The 15,714-nt window shown below is 39.8% G+C and overlaps 1 protein-coding gene across 1 annotated transcript in view; it reads left to right on the top strand.

The window, feature by feature from the left end:
- The window catches only part of FLT1 (fms related receptor tyrosine kinase 1), a 192,440-nt gene that overhangs the window by 45,041 nt on the left and 131,685 nt on the right, over positions 1–15,714 (top strand). Inside the window, exons 4-6 of the mRNA XM_050766818.1 lie at positions 10,719–10,843; positions 14,840–15,002; positions 15,105–15,241. Coding sequence (XP_050622775.1) covers positions 10,719–10,843; positions 14,840–15,002; positions 15,105–15,241 — 425 coding nt within the window. The remainder of the gene's footprint in view (positions 1–10,718; positions 10,844–14,839; positions 15,003–15,104; positions 15,242–15,714) is intronic.

Raw genomic sequence — 15,714 nt, 5'->3', positions numbered from 1 at the left:
TAATCCTTCTGTCTTGGCCTCCCAAAGTGCTGGAATTATAAATGTGAGCCACCGCGCCCAACCTTGAAAGACATATTTAAAATCATGATGATTCTATCACAGGGGAACATTTTATTTTTTATGAGTGGCCCAAACTGGATGCGGGAGGGGAGTGGGAGAGAAATGCTGCAAAAACTCATAAGGTGAGGAGTTTACCCTGGGAGACCTCTGGGAACCATTCCAGCTCAGCCAGCTCAGGAAACAGTGGATCATCATTTCTAAGAAAGAGACTAAACCTCTGTTTTAGTTCAAAATAAGTTTTATCAAGATATAATTTACATTCCACACCTATTTAAAGTGATGATTCAGTGGTTTGTAGCATATTGACAGATATATGCAACCATCATCACCACAGTCAATTTTAGAACATTTCATTGTCTCAAAATAAACTCCATAGGCTTTAGCTATCACCCCTTATCTCCCCATATCTCCCTAACCCGAAACAACCACTAATCTACTTTCTGTTCCCATAGATTTGTCTCTTATGGGTATTTTATATAAATAGAATACATAATTTGTATTCTTTTGTGACTAATTTCTTTCACTCAGCATAATATTTTTGAGATTCTTTCATGTTGTATCATGTATCAGCACTTGATTTCTTTCTATTTCTGAATAATATTCCATTGTATGGACATATCACATTTTAGCTATCCATTAATCAACTGATGGACATTTGAGTTGCTTCTACCTTTTGCCTATTATGAATAGTGCTACAGGAAACATTTGTGTACAAGCTTTTGTGTGGACATAAGTTTTCATTCTCTTGGGTAGATACCTAGGGGTGGAATTGCTGGGTCATATGGTAACTTTATGTTTAACCGTTTGAGGAACTGCCAGACTTCTTTCCAGAGTGGGTGCACTACTTCACATTCCCACCAGCAGTGGATGAGAGTTCTAGTTGCTCCACATCCTTGTCAACACTTGTAATTATGTCTTTTTTATTATAGCCATTTTAGTGGGTATGCAGCGAATCTCATAGTGGTTTTGATTGGTATTTCCATGATGGCTTATGATGTTAAGTATCTTATCATTTGCTTATTCACTGCTTTTTTATCTTCTTTGGGAAATGTCAGTTCAGATCCTTTTCCCATTTTTAATCAGCTTCTCTTTATTATTGAGTTGTAACAGTTCTTCAACTTTTTATTATTTCATAAAATTGTATATTATATTTTATATATTCTAGAGATATATAGATACATAATATATCTAGATTTTTATGTATTCTAAACATATAAGTATATAGGTTATATATGTGGATTTTAAAAATCTATTTGAGACATATAAAAATATATTTTATACATTCTAGATTTAAGTCCCTTATGAGATATATAATTTGCAAATGTTTTCTCCCATTCTGCAGGTTATCTTTTCACTTTCTACACAGTATTCTTTGAAGCACGCAAGTTTTAAATTTTGATAAAGTTCAGCTTATTTTTTCTTGTGTTATTTGTGCTTTTGGTATCATATATAAGAATCCAATGCCATATTTGAGATCATGAAGATTTACCTCTGGTTTCTTCTAAGAATATTATATTAGGCCAGGTGTGATGGCTCATGCCTGCAGTCCCAGCACTTTGGGAGACTGGGGCAGGAGGACTGCTTGAGCCCAGGAGTTCGAAACCAGCCCTGGCAACATAGTGAAACCCTCATCTCTACAAAAAATTTTTTAAAAAAATTAGCTGGGTGTGGTGGCACATTCCTATAGTCTGAGCTACTCAGGAGGTTGAGGTGGGGGCATCACTTGCGCCTGGGATATTGAGGTTGCAGTGAGCCATGGTCATGTCACTGCACTTCAGCCTAGACAAAGTGAGACCCTGTTGCAAATATATATATACAATATATTATATATTATATAAGTATAAAATATATTTTTTTATAGTTAGCAATTTTTGGTTAATATTTGTATGTGGTGTGATATAAGAGTCCAACTCCATTCTTTTGCATTTGGAGTTGTTCCAGCAATATTTGTTGAAAAGATTATTCTTTCCCCACTGAATGGTCTCCTTGAATATCAAGTGGCCATAGACACATGGGTTTATCTCTGGGCTCTCAATTCTATTCCATTGATCCATTGTGCCAGCACCACACTATCTTGATCATTGTAGTTTTCATTTGAAATCAAGAAATGTGGAGTACAGTCTTCCAAGATTGTTTTTGCTTTTCAAGATTGTTTTGTCTATTCTAGGTCTCGTGCAATTTCATATGAATTTTAGAATCACCTTGTCAATTTCTCTGAAGTCATCCGGGATTCTTATAGTTATTGCATTTAATCTATAGATCAATTTGGGGGACATTAACATCTTAACAAAATTAAGTCTTCTAATCCATGAACATGAGATGTTTCCCACTTAGTAGATCTTCTTTAATTTCTTTCCACAATGTCTTACAGTTTTCAAAGTATAAGTTGTACACTTCTTTCGTTAAATATATTCCTAAACACTTTATTCTTTTTGATGTTGTTATAAATGCAATCGTTTTCTTAATTTCATGTTCAGATTGTTCATTGCAAATATATAGGAATATAATTCATTTTTGTACATTGATCTTATATCCTGCAATCTTGCTGAACTCATTAATTCTAATAGTTTGTAGTGGATTCCTTAGCATTTTGTAAGATCATGTCATCTGAAAATAGAGACTATTTTCCAAAATAGCTGTACCATTTTGGTCTTCCCAATCTGGATTTATTTTTCTTGCCCAATTGCTCTGGCTAGTACCTCTGGTACACTGTTGAATAGAAGCAGTGAGGGTGGACAATGATGTCTTATTCCTGATCTTAGGGGGAAACTTCCAGTGTTTCACCATTAAGTATGATGTTACATGTAGGGTTTTTTCTAGATGCCATTTATCAGGTTGAGGAAACTCAGTGCAATTCCCACTTTCCTGAGCATTTTCATCATGAAAAGAGCTTGGATTTTTGTCAAATCCTTCTTCTGCCATTTTAAGATAATTATGTGGGTTTTGATTTTTATTCTATTGACATGATATAGTAATTGCATTAGTTTTTGGATGTCACATCAATCTTGCATTCCTGAAAAAAATTCCACTTGGGCATTGTATATCATTCTTTTTATATGTTTCTGAATTCAGTTTGCTAGTATTTTATTGAGTTTTTTGCAGCTACATTCATAATAGATATTGGTTTGTAGTTTTCTGGTGATGTCTTTGGTTTTGATATCAGAGTAAAACTAGCCTCCTAGAATGAGTTGGAAAGTTTTCCCTTCTCTTCTATTTTTTGGAAAAGTGTTTGAAAAATTGGTATTAGTTCTTCATGTTTGGTAGAATTGACTTGCCATCTGGGCCCTGACTTTCCCTTGTGAGCAGTTTGTTGTTGTTGTTGTTGTTGTTACAATTCAGTCTCTTGTTATAAGTCTACTTGGGTTGTCTAATTCTTGTTGAGCTTGTTTCAGTAGTTTGTGTCTTTCCAAGCATTTGTCCATTTCATCTGTGATCTAATTTAATGGCATGTCATTATAATATTCCTTCATAATGCTTTTTAATTTTTAATTTTAATAGTAATGTCCACTGTTTCATTTCTTTTTAGTCTCTCTCTCTCAACCAGGCTGGAGCGTAGTGGCACAATCTTGGCTCCTGCAACCTCTGCCACCTGGGTTCAAGCAATTCTCCTGCCTTAGCCTCCTGAGTAGTTGGAATTTACAGGCACCTGCCACCATACCTGACTAATTTTTGTATTTTTAGTAGAGATGAGTTTTTGTTGTGTTGGCCAGGCTGGTCTTGAACCGTTGACCTCAGATAATCCACCCGCCTCAGCCTCCCAAAGTGCTGGGATTACAGGCATGAGCCACTGCACCTGGCCCTGTTTCATTTCTGAATCTAGTAATTTGAGTCTTGTCTCTTTTTTTCTTGGCTTGTCTGGCTTAAGGTTTATTAGTTGCGTTTATCTTTTCAAAGAACCAGCTTTTGGTTTAGAAATTTAGTGAAACTAATTCCGTTGTTTTGCATTCTCTTTAATTTTACTATAATCTTTATTATTTTCTCCCTTATACTTCCTCTAGGTTTAGTTTTCTATTCTTTACCCAATGTTCTAAGGTGCAAGTTTAGGTTATTGATTTGAGATGTTTCTTCTTTATCAATATAAGCATTTATAGCTATAAATTCCTCTCTAAACACTGTTTTACCTTCATCCCATAAGTTTTAGTATGTTGTGTCTTCATTTACATTCATACCAAAGTATTCTCTAATTTCTTTTTTAATTTCTTCTTTGACCCATTGATTATTTAGGAATGTGTTAATTTCCAAATATTTGTGAATTTTTCAAATTTATTTCTGTTACTGATTTTTAATTGCATTCCACTGTATTCAGACAACATACTTTGTATTATTTCTGTCCTTTTAAATTATTTGAGGTTTGTTTTATGGCCGAGCATAAGGTCTATCTTGGAGAATGTTTCATGTGCACTTGAAAATATATACCCTGCTGTGATGGGTGAAATGTTCTATAGATGTCTGTTGGGTATAGTTGGTTAGTTGTGTTGTTCTGGTGTTCCACTGGCTTTTTAAAATCTTCTGTCCAGTTGTTCTATCCACTTTTTTTTTTTTTGAAATGGAGTCTTGCTCTGTTGCCCAGGCCGGAGTGCAGTGGTGCAATCTCAGCTCACTGCAACATCTGCTGCCTGGGTTCAAGCAGTTCTCCTGCCTCGGCCTCCCAAGTAGCTGGGACTTCAGGCGTGCATCACCACACTGGCTAATTTGTGTATTTTTAGTAGAGATAGGGTTTTACCATGTTGACCAGGCTGGTCTTGAACTCCTGACCTCAAGTGATCCACCTGCCTTGGCCTCCCAAAGTGCTAGGATTACAGGCATGAGCCACTGTGCCCAGTCCACTATCTACTATTGAAAGTGGGGTATTGAAATCTTCACCTATTATTGTTGAACTGTCTATTTTTCCCTTTGATTCTGTCAGGTTTTGCTTCCTGGGTTTTAGTGCTCTGTTATTAGGTACATATATGTTTTTAACTGTTATATCTTCCTCAAGGATTGACCCTCTTAATATTATCAAACACCCCTCTCTATCTTCACTAACCATATCCTCACTAATAATTTCTTATTTAAAAGTCCATTTTGTCTCGTGTTAGTATAACCACTCCAACTTTCTTGTGGTTGCTCCAAAGCTCTGTTTTGAGTTGTCAGTGACTTTGATGGGCAGTGTAAGTCAGCAAAGAACCTGCCTCTTTTCTTTTCTTGTTCATATTTCAAATAAAATATATTACCAATCAGTACATTCTCCTTGAGTATTACTTATGGTCCACAATATGAAGATCTGTATGATGTGAAAACTCTTATGTCTAGATAGAACCCTTTTCATGGGATTGGTTAATTCATTTTTATCCTCTCCACTTCTTCTTCAATAAATGAAAATCATACCCTCCTTTAAAATGACTAGGTGTCCTCATGACCAGGAGAAAAATGCAATTAAAAAAAAGGCAACCAGGAAAAACTTTGTAAAAACCATAAATATGTACATGTGCTAGAAAACAACATGTTTACTCTTGAACTCCTTTTCATGTCAGAAACCCTAAACAATGGACATTGTTTAGTTGCTCTGAACCCAGCAGAAGAACTCCCAGGTGATGCCAGTTGGAAATGGAATTGATTGAGGATAACATGCAGGGTCCACTATATCTGTATGCTTCAATTGCCAGCATGATTACAGATTTCAAAAGGAAAAAACCCACTTAAAAAATAGACATCATTCCATTCTGAGCAAGGGTCCCAGTTTGATCTTTCTCCGTGTCTGAGCCCACTTGTTGTCCTGAAGGATAGGTGACAGCCCAGATACTCCCAGTGGGTGAGAAAACCTCATATTCTATGCCAGTTTCCTGTCACTGCTTTGAGCTGTAAGAGTTCAGAGAGGTGAGGGCAGTGTGACCTCCACCTAGCTGAGTGTTGGCATGAGTCCCTGGTGACAGTGTGTCTGAGCTGTCAGTACACCGGCAGTCTTTGGAGCAGCTCTTCCTCACTCTTTCAACAACCAGCCAATTTGGTCTCAGGAAATCACTCTGCAGTGCTGGCTGGGATTGGAAGTCATTTTTAATTTTGTGACAAAGACAAATGTGTCCTATGGGAGTAGTAAGTGGTTTTACTGGTGATATTAATGGAACCGTGACCTCTTCTATATCTATGGTCCTACAAAACAAAATATGTTTGTATTATTATATGTCAGGCAAATTCATTCTTAGCCCTTCCTTGAAGTAAATTGCAGAGGAAATATACTATTAATAAGCCCAGAGAGTATTGTTCGTGTGTGTGTGTGTGTGTTTGTATCTACAGTCATATGCTCATTTGCAAACACGGTGGATTTATAATGCCACTATTGACTGTCACACAAATGATGTGTTTTGCATTGTGTTTGGAGGGACACAAATCACTGAAGTTCTGATATCTTTGGATAGAATTTCAGTGGACCCAGTGCTGAAATTGATACTGGCTTTTAAAGGCCAATAGCTGTAGTAAAATTTAAGTGTTTTGGGGACCCACAGTACCAAAGGGAAAGAAGAAATTCAAAGATATATTGAATTAACCTTTTCTATTTTCAGTTAGGATTGGTATGCATTAGTCTAGAAATGACTACACTGATTTTATTATCTCCTGTAGGAACTTTTTGTGACAGTGCCCTTTGTTGAAAACGGTCACTTAAGGAGACAGTAAATTAAATATGAAGGATTTACAGTTTAGTTAAATGAATTAAACCATTTCTTAGTGTTTGTGTTTACCTTGGGAGGCACAAAAGAGAAAAAAATATAGACTCACAAGAGGAAGGAAAGGAATGATCAAATCCCAATAGTCCATGGCTGAATGTCTAGCTCCACAACTTTATTTAAAGGAGGAATTTAATGCTGATAAGAAATCCTTGTCTCTATCTGATTAACTTTCTCTCTGCATATGTTACTATACCCATTGATATTTCCTAATAAACACATAAGTTTATTAACTGTGACAGTTAATGTCTCATTCTATTATAGAGGACGAAACTCAGGTAAATCAAATGCAAAATTTATAGTTTTCCTTAAGCAAAAATGGATGGAGCTTTATCATTTGAGTTTTAACTTTAATAATTAAAAATATTACTATAAAATAACGCATGATCATTCTAGGAAGACTGACAAATACAGAAGAAGGTAAATAAGAAAACAACAATAATCCATAAAGCCAACACCCCAAGATAATCATTGTTAATTTTTTTCAGGTAGAGAAGGGATCTTGCTATGTTGCCCAGGCTGGTCTCAAACTCTTGGCCTCAAGTGATCCTCCTGCCTCAGCCTCCCAAAGTACTGAGACTGCAGGTGTGAGCCACTGCACCTGGCTGTTAAAATTTTAGTATATTTGTTTCCAATCCTTTTTTCTATGCCACTATGTCAATATATATTTATATTTTTGATAGTTAAGATGATGAGTATAATTTGTGATTTTCATATCTACCTACTGGTACCAGCAGTGAATCTGTATGGGTCTACAGCAACTTGATCCTTGCCTCCTTGGAGGAAAGAATTCAGCCAAGGGCATTAGTAGGTGTAAGGCAGATGGACAGACCGAGGCAAATTTTAGAGCAGGAGTGACAGTTTATTAAACAGTTTTAGAGCAGGAATGAGAGGAAGCAAACTACACTTGGCAGAGGGCCAAGCAGGCAACTTGAGAGATTAAAGGGTTTGCGTTTACTCTCCCCTGATTTTTCCTTTGGGATGGGCTGTCCACGTGCACAGTGGCCTGCCAGCACTTGGGAGGAGCTGCGTGCGCAGTGTGTTTACTGACGTTGTGTTTGTGCTCACTTGAGGTGTTTTTCCCTTACCAGTTGAGCATTCGCAGAGGAAAGTCATATACCGGTTAAACTCTGCCATTTGGCCTCTGAGTGTGCATGCTTGAGCCTGCTCGCCCAGCTTCTGAGATTTTATCAGGAAGCTGCTGATCTCCAGCTGTAGGTGTTTTCTATCTGTTGGGAGACTGTCTATCTCTGGTGCCAGTTGTGACTAATTATTATTTTAGAAAGACAGTTTAATAACCACCTGTCCGTCACCTGATGGTCACCTGACATTCTTGGGAGGAGGGGCACTCTCCTGCCCCACTCATGTCTGCCTGACTGCCAACTCTAACACTACCCCTCTTTGTTCATAAGTTCAAATGAGTCAAAATAATAATAAGAAAATTAACAGCTAACTATTTGCCAGGGAATCATTCTAAGTGCTCTACATATCTTAATTCATGTAATCCTCATTGTAGCCCTTTCACATAGATTTTACAGATGAGGCACAGAGGGCATAATGATTTCCCCAAGGTTTCACAGTTACACAGGACCACAGCCAGGATTAAACCCAGGCATTGAGGCGTATTCTGAACCACCATGATCTGATGCCTCCCTCCAAATCAAAGCCTGCCCCAAAGTCTGCTGTCACACCCCATCCCTTGGTGATCAGTCCTTTTTCAGAATTTCTCCAACACTATACAGTACCATGAGGCACTTACTTTCCCACTGAATGTGTGGAAATCAGCCTTCATCTCTAAAAAATCATTATCACCTGCTGGCAGCCCTTTCTATGGGGGCCTTCAAGAGAAGGTAGCCAGAGGTTCAGCCTTCAGGGTGCTGCAGGGGAAGGGGCTGTAGATTGGAGGCAGAAGTAACTGGCCTACAGGCCTGGCTATGCCCATCTAGACAACTCATTTCACCTGTTTGTGCCTCTTTTCTCATCTGTAAAATGACAGGGTTGGATACCCGTTCACTCATTCATTCAGCACACATGAGACAGACATGAACACAATCCATTTCCTCTCCTCTAGGAACTTAGCATCCAAGAAGTACCCAGAGGAAAACACTGCCGGTTCTGTGGACTGTGTTGTAACAGAATCAATGGGAACACTGGGAAAGTCCCTAAGGTGGGCTAGGGTGGAGACAGGTGCAGGAAGGAAGGGGGCTAGCAAGGCTTCCCAGAGGATGAGTGAGAATTATTAACATATAGATGCCAAGGACCACACAAGATGGGCTGTGGTGAGAGGGTCTCTCTAGAGCTCACATCTGTGCCTCCATTCCACACTGCTGTGCACAAAACCATCCCATCTTCAGCAGGCTACTGCAATGGCCCACTGTTTTTTCTTTTTTGGCTTAAAACTACAGAAATGTGTTATCTCACAGTTCTGGAAACTCTAAGCCTGAAATCAAATCATCTGGGCCATGCCCCTTCTGAAACCTGCAGGAGAACCCTTCCTCACCTCTTCCTACATGCTGGTGATTGCCTGCAATCCTTGGCATTCTTTGGCTTGCTGCTGCATCACACCCGTCTCTGCCTCCGTCTGCACATAGAGCAAGTCTGCACACCCTGTCTGCCTTCACGTGGCTGCCTTCTTATAAGGATGCTAATCATATTGGATTAGGGGCCCTCCCTTACTTAGCTTAAGTAATTACATTTGCAACAACCCTGTTTTGAAACGAGGTTACATTCAGAAGTACAGGGGGATTGGGACCTCAGCATATTGTTTTGGCGGGGACAGAGTTCTACCATAATGATCACTGTAGCCACCATCTAGTCTAGGCAACCATTGCCTGCTTACTGCTTTTGTTTCTCTCCTATTCATTCTCCATTCAGCATCCTGAATGAGTTTCATAACCCACAAACCTGAGACAGGACCAGCAAGCAGGTGGTGGCCTGGTTGGTTCTTTCAGCAAATGGAGAGAGTTCACACAGGACTTCTTTCCATTTAGTATATAAGGCTGGAGCAAATGGGGGACGATCAGAACACAATGACTCCTGAAGAGATCCTTGCCTGAGGATGTCAATAGATTCCCGAGGGCAAGGGCAGGGTAGACTGAGAATGTTTCTAAAAGGATCTCAGGCTCATTCTGGTTCCCCGAGGAGTTACAGGGAAGCTGAACAAGTGTTTGAATCCTCCTTGCCTCTGAGACTGGCCAAATGCCACGCTTTTTAAGGAAGTATTGGTGCTTAAAATCTTTTCCAGACTTCTCTGCAGGCACTTGCACATACTTTGCTATTAGCAGGTAAGTAGTGCATACTAAAGAAATAAGCCTAATATACATATGTAATAAATGCATCATTCAACACCACTTCTCCTGCCTGTCCCCTCCCCCTAAGCAGCTCAGACCTTCTTGTTCATTATTATTAGCCTCCGAGGAAAAGTCTAGAAAACCTTTAAGTCATGCTTCTGTCATTCAAATGATAATCCTCTCCTAAACTTGCTAGACTTCTGCATCACCTTGAATTCTCCAAAGAAGAGTTGACTTCGCCACTGCATCTGTGCCCTTTGAGCGCTTACAAAGGCTCTGGAGGGCGCTTCCTGAGGCACTTAGCATAACTGTGGTGAGAAGTTTATGCAGAATTTTCTCCTTTCGCTCTTACTGCACTTTTAGGCCTTTTCCCACAGTGGTCCCCCCATATCACAATTGCATATCAGGGTATGGGGCAATCTGATCAGAGGCCAACAACAGATGCGAATTTAGGCTTTATTAGGGAAGCTTTCTTTTTCTGGGTAGAAACACAGAGGGCCAAACTCAGAGATAAAGATATGAATGTATGGATTACATTAAGGGAGAATGGTGTGACTGTGGCAGTGGCTGCCTTACCCCACTAGCTACGGTGTCTAGATGCTTGCGTGTCAATTGTTTATATATATATATATATGTATATATTTTTTTTCATTTTCTTCTCATTCAGATACAGGTAGACCTTTCGTAGAGATGTACAGTGAAATCCCCGAAATTATACACATGACTGAAGGAAGGGAGCTCATCATTCCCTGCCGGGTCACATCACCTAACATCACTGTTACTTTAAAAAAGGTAAATTTGAACACTGCTTTTCTCAGAATACTTTTACTGCAAACAAGCATAATGAAGTTTTACTCGTTTTATCTTTCTGGAATAATTTCCTTACAGACATCTGGGCTTCTCAGTGGACTTTCCTGTAACATCCTTTTACTATAAGGAATCGTGCTAGAAGTTATGCCCATGGATGTGGTTAAATAGAATAAAATGATAGTGTCTTAAGCATGAATCGATGTGAATAATGAAAGAACTGAAATCGTGAAAAATGTTATGTATTGCCACAAACCCAACTGTGTGCAAATGTGAGAAAAATCAATTCTGCTGCTTACATAAATTAATAACTTTGCAGACAGTGGATTATCCAGATTACTGCAGAGTAGACAATGTCAGCAGGGTGCCCAGTTCTCCAGGCATTGACATTCTGGCTTCATGCATAAGGAGACACCACCTTTGGTTTGAATTGGCAAGTTCCTTGGTGAAAAAAGGCCTGTTTCCTGCTGAGCACCCAAACTTCATCTCTTAGGGAAAAAAAGGGAGGAAAGACCATACATGAAACTTTTCTTCATATTATATTGTAAATTGTACATATGGAAAGGAAAAACATTTAGGGTAGAATCTAAGAAAAACAAAAACTAAACATATGACATTCTAGCTAATTAATCAGCAGTAAGAGTTAGGAGTATACCAGGACTCAGAACTGGATAAAAACTCCCCAGATGGAAAACTGTGCTAAGTTCTGAGAGCTTAGAACTTTAAGACAAACAGTCAAGGCTGCCCCAGAGCAGCAGCTCGCACAGTGCATCACAGAGCAGGCACTCAGGAAGTGTTTGGTGCTGGTAGTGGTGGCAGTTAGGCTGGAAAGGTTTAGAGAATGATTTTCAGTCTCATCCATCAACCCTGAGTCCTGAAATGTGGTGGAGAAGTCTCCTCGTCCTCTTCCTTGCATTCACTGTCCTGAGTTGTTACTCACGTAGGCCCTCAACATAGTCCATCGGAGACAGGTTTTGGCCTCCATTACATTTGTGTGCCATCGCCAGGAAATAGACAGTCATTACGGCAGAGCTGGAAATGCCAGAGGAGTCAAACTCCTCAGTTGGTCAAGATAAAAACACTCTGGTTTCCAGAGTGTCAGGAACTTCCCAGGTCATACTGAGCATTTGAGCCAATATCTTGCCTTCTCATTCGGTGTTCCTGCCATCCTTCTTGAATGGTCTAGTTTGTATAGGAGGAAGACAAGAGTGGTTAAGAGCAGAGGCTAGTGCCACATTGCCTGCACTCTGAACACACTGCCACTCATCACTGGGCAAACTAATGAGTCATCAAACCTCTCTCCACCTCGCTTTCCCCATCTGAGGAAGGGGGTGATGACAGTGGTACCACCTCACATTGCTGTTAGAAAGGTTAAGTCAGGTGATATATGGAAAGCACTTAGATCAGTATCTCAGTACAAGATAAGCCCTATTCAGGGGTTAACTTTAGCATTACCTAACAGTTTAATACCCAATACTGTACTTGACATATTACCAAGTCATGTTTTCAACAGCATGGCATTACTCCCCTTAGTCTGAGATAATTATTGCTGTGTGATTAATACGGAAAACACCATGTGAAGAGGGAAACGTTCTCTTTCATGCGCGCGCCAATGCAGGTGGGTTTTTTGGTCATCAGGAACATTCCAAAATTCCCATATAAAAATCTGGGGCTGGTGGGAGTCTCTTTACTGTTTTCTGCCTAAGATCTGCAGTGCACAATTTAAAAAGAGAGAAAGAGAAGTGTAAAATTTTAACAGGGATTTTGGTTTGGCACATGTGTACTGGAAATATTCTAACCTATGACGTATTTCTGCTGACATGAAGTTAATATCTTTCCCTTTCATTTCTCTTACTGTCCCTTTTCTTCTAATTCTCTGTCCCCTCCCTCTCCTTTTCACACGCCTGCTTTGGCGGAGCCGTGGCCAGCTGCAGACAGGCCTTGCTGCCCAGGGCTTCCTTTCGAGGCTGAGATCCACCTGCCCATCTGCCTTCATTCTTACACATGCGGTGGTGGCCACAGCTGATGGGCTACAGTCTTTGACTGCTTTAGATCTTCTCAGCTAAATGTAAAGTTACTTTGTCAATGGAATGCTACTAGCAGCCGTAATGGATAGATGAGAGTAAGATAAACACTTTAAAGGAAATTTTAGTGTATTTTTAAGTTGTACTGAGGAAGCCTGTCAGCAAACCTTTCTTTTAGATTCAGCACATACTTGTTTTCACTTATTTGTAAAGTAACATAGATGTCAGTCCCTGACTTAAATTTTTCTGGGTTTTCCTTTGTCTGCACTAAATTAGAAGAGAAGGTTTTTTTTGTTTTTGTTTTTGTTTTCCCACCGAATACATTCCTAAGTTTACAGGTAGCACCTTGATATAGTGAAACATGAAACAAATCCGTTAATTGCTTTCAGTTCTTCATAAACAGGATGTAATTAATTTCAAACCAAGGAACACCGGTAATACATTCCAATGTAGGCACAGCCCCTAGAAGAGAGGTACTAGTGGCTTCTGGACTAGAAATTTCTGCCATAGGATCACAAATCCAGATCAGCTCCTTCGGCGAGCAATAGAAATAAATGACAACTGGATAGAGAGAGGGACGTCGGGTGTACTTTTTAAAAGGCGATAGGAAAGGTTTCAAGCTTCTTTATGGCTGTTTGGTATTTCCTTTATAATCTGTTGGGGGAAGGTAATTTGATTTTTGTTTTTCCTTTTTCAACTGGGAATAAGGAATAGTGGTAGTTGGGAATCGACTACCACTGAAATTGGACTGGCAACCTGGCATCAGGGGAATTTGGCTGGGCCACTTGATGGAGCAATGACCCTTTACAAATAAAGTTCAATCCCACGGCAGAGTGTTTATCTGGTAGTCTTTAAACGTTACGTTCTTGATGTCAGAAGAAGGCATAAGGAGAAAGTCAAATCATGGATTATTTTCTTCTGTCTGGACTCACTGTGCTTGGGAATACTTCTAAGCATTTGAGAGCACTTCATTCATGGCAGTCTCTGGCCTCCAAGGCTGCCTTCACCATCAGCAGCTCCAGCTTCTGGGAGTTTCCCTTCCAGAGGCAGAGCTGACACCTTCCTTGTGACACAGCAGGATCCTCAGAATGACAATCCCAGTGAGTGCCAAGTTAATGTTATGAATCTTGGAGGACCTGGAATTATTTACAGTCTTTTGAAGACAGCCACTTCTTCAGTAAACCATGCAAAATGGGAGGAAAAGCTATGACTTGTTAAAAGCTCTGGACGATGAAAACAAATGAGAATAATCTGGCAGCCCCAGTAGAAAAAAATGCAATTGGCTTCTCTCTCTTTTTTGAGATGGAGTCTCGTTCTATCGCCCAGGTTGGAGTGCAGTGGTGTGATCTCAGCTCACTGCAACCTCCGCCTCCCGGGTTCAAGCGATTCTCCTGCCTCAGCCTCCCGAGTGGCTGGGATTACAGGCACCTGCCACCATGCCCAGCTAATTTTTGTATTTCTAGTAGAGACAGGGTTTCACCACGTTGGCCAGGCTGGTCTCTGCTGACCTCAGGTGATCCACCCACCTCGGCCTCCCAAAGTACTGGAATTACAGGTGTGAGCCACCACGCCCGGCCTGTTAATTGGTTTGTCTGCTGAGTGTCCGACCAGTTTATTATGAAGATTCCTGGAGGCCAAAGAGTTATGGGCTCCCCCTGAAAGTCTGATATGACAACTAGGTCTATCCTGGGTAGGTGCCATTTGTTGCCAAGGCTGATAGTACATTATCATAATTACTATAATTAATCATAATGCAAGTGTCTTTTGCTATATACAAAAAAACTCAAGAACCAATGATAACAAACTAGAGTTTTTAACCTAGTTTGTTATAAGCAAACTACAGAGTTTTACTATTTTCATTTTAGATGAAAAATCATGTTTTCACCAACTGCTGGTGAAACAGTATTGCCAACCAGTGCTAATAGGACCTTGTTAATGCATGCCTCTTCCTTTTCAGTTTCCACTTGACACTTTGATCCCTGATGGAAAACGTGTAATCTGGGACAGTAGAAAGGGCTTCATCATATCAAATGCAACGTACAAAGAAATAGGGCTTCTGACCTGTGAAGCAACAGTCAATGGACATTTGTATAAGACAAACTATCTCACACATCGACAAAGTAAGTGATGCTTCAGAGGCATGAACATAAGCCGAAGTGCTCTTTATTTTTATCTGCGTAATGAAATCTTAATTTAAAAAAATTTCTCTTTTATGCTTGCAGCCAATACAATCATAGATGTCCAAATAAGCACACCACGCCCAGTCAAATTACTTAGAGGCCATACTCTTATCCTCAATTGTACTGCTACCACTCCCTTGAACACGAGAGTTCAAATGACCTGGAGTTACCCTGATGAAGTGAGTGACCCATTTTTCTATTTCTTCTGCAGGACAGTATTTTTAGCAAGTGAAATCCCGCAGGGTTTTTGAGATGGGAAAAATCAGAAAATCCTGATTCCTGTGGCAGTGTTAGTCAATAAAGCAGCTTTGGGTTTGGTTCGAGTGCTTTCTTTGCCTGGCATTTCATGAGTGTGATATGCAGAGATATCGTCTTTTGATGTCTGGGAGTTTTGTTTTGAAGAGCATAGACTGGTATTTCTATTGCATGATTCTAGGTGGAAAGAAAGGGATTGTTTCATTCCTGGAAACTATTCTGTAGGATTTAGAGATGAGAGAGAAATGTATCACTGAATGCCAGGCAGGGACTGCCTTTTGTAACAACAACAACAACTTTCCAGGAGGCTGTCTCTGTCAGCGCGTTCATTTAGGATACTGGCAGACAGTCAGGCACCTGATTGGAACATGTTTGGAAAAGGTATTACAACCCAGTC

Source organism: Macaca thibetana, chromosome 17 (genome assembly GCF_024542745.1).
Source record: "Macaca thibetana thibetana isolate TM-01 chromosome 17, ASM2454274v1, whole genome shotgun sequence".
Classification (NCBI taxonomy): Eukaryota; Metazoa; Chordata; class Mammalia; order Primates; family Cercopithecidae; genus Macaca; species Macaca thibetana.
Note: the sequence above shows the minus strand (reverse complement) of the source record. Positions and strands in the feature narration are given on the sequence as shown.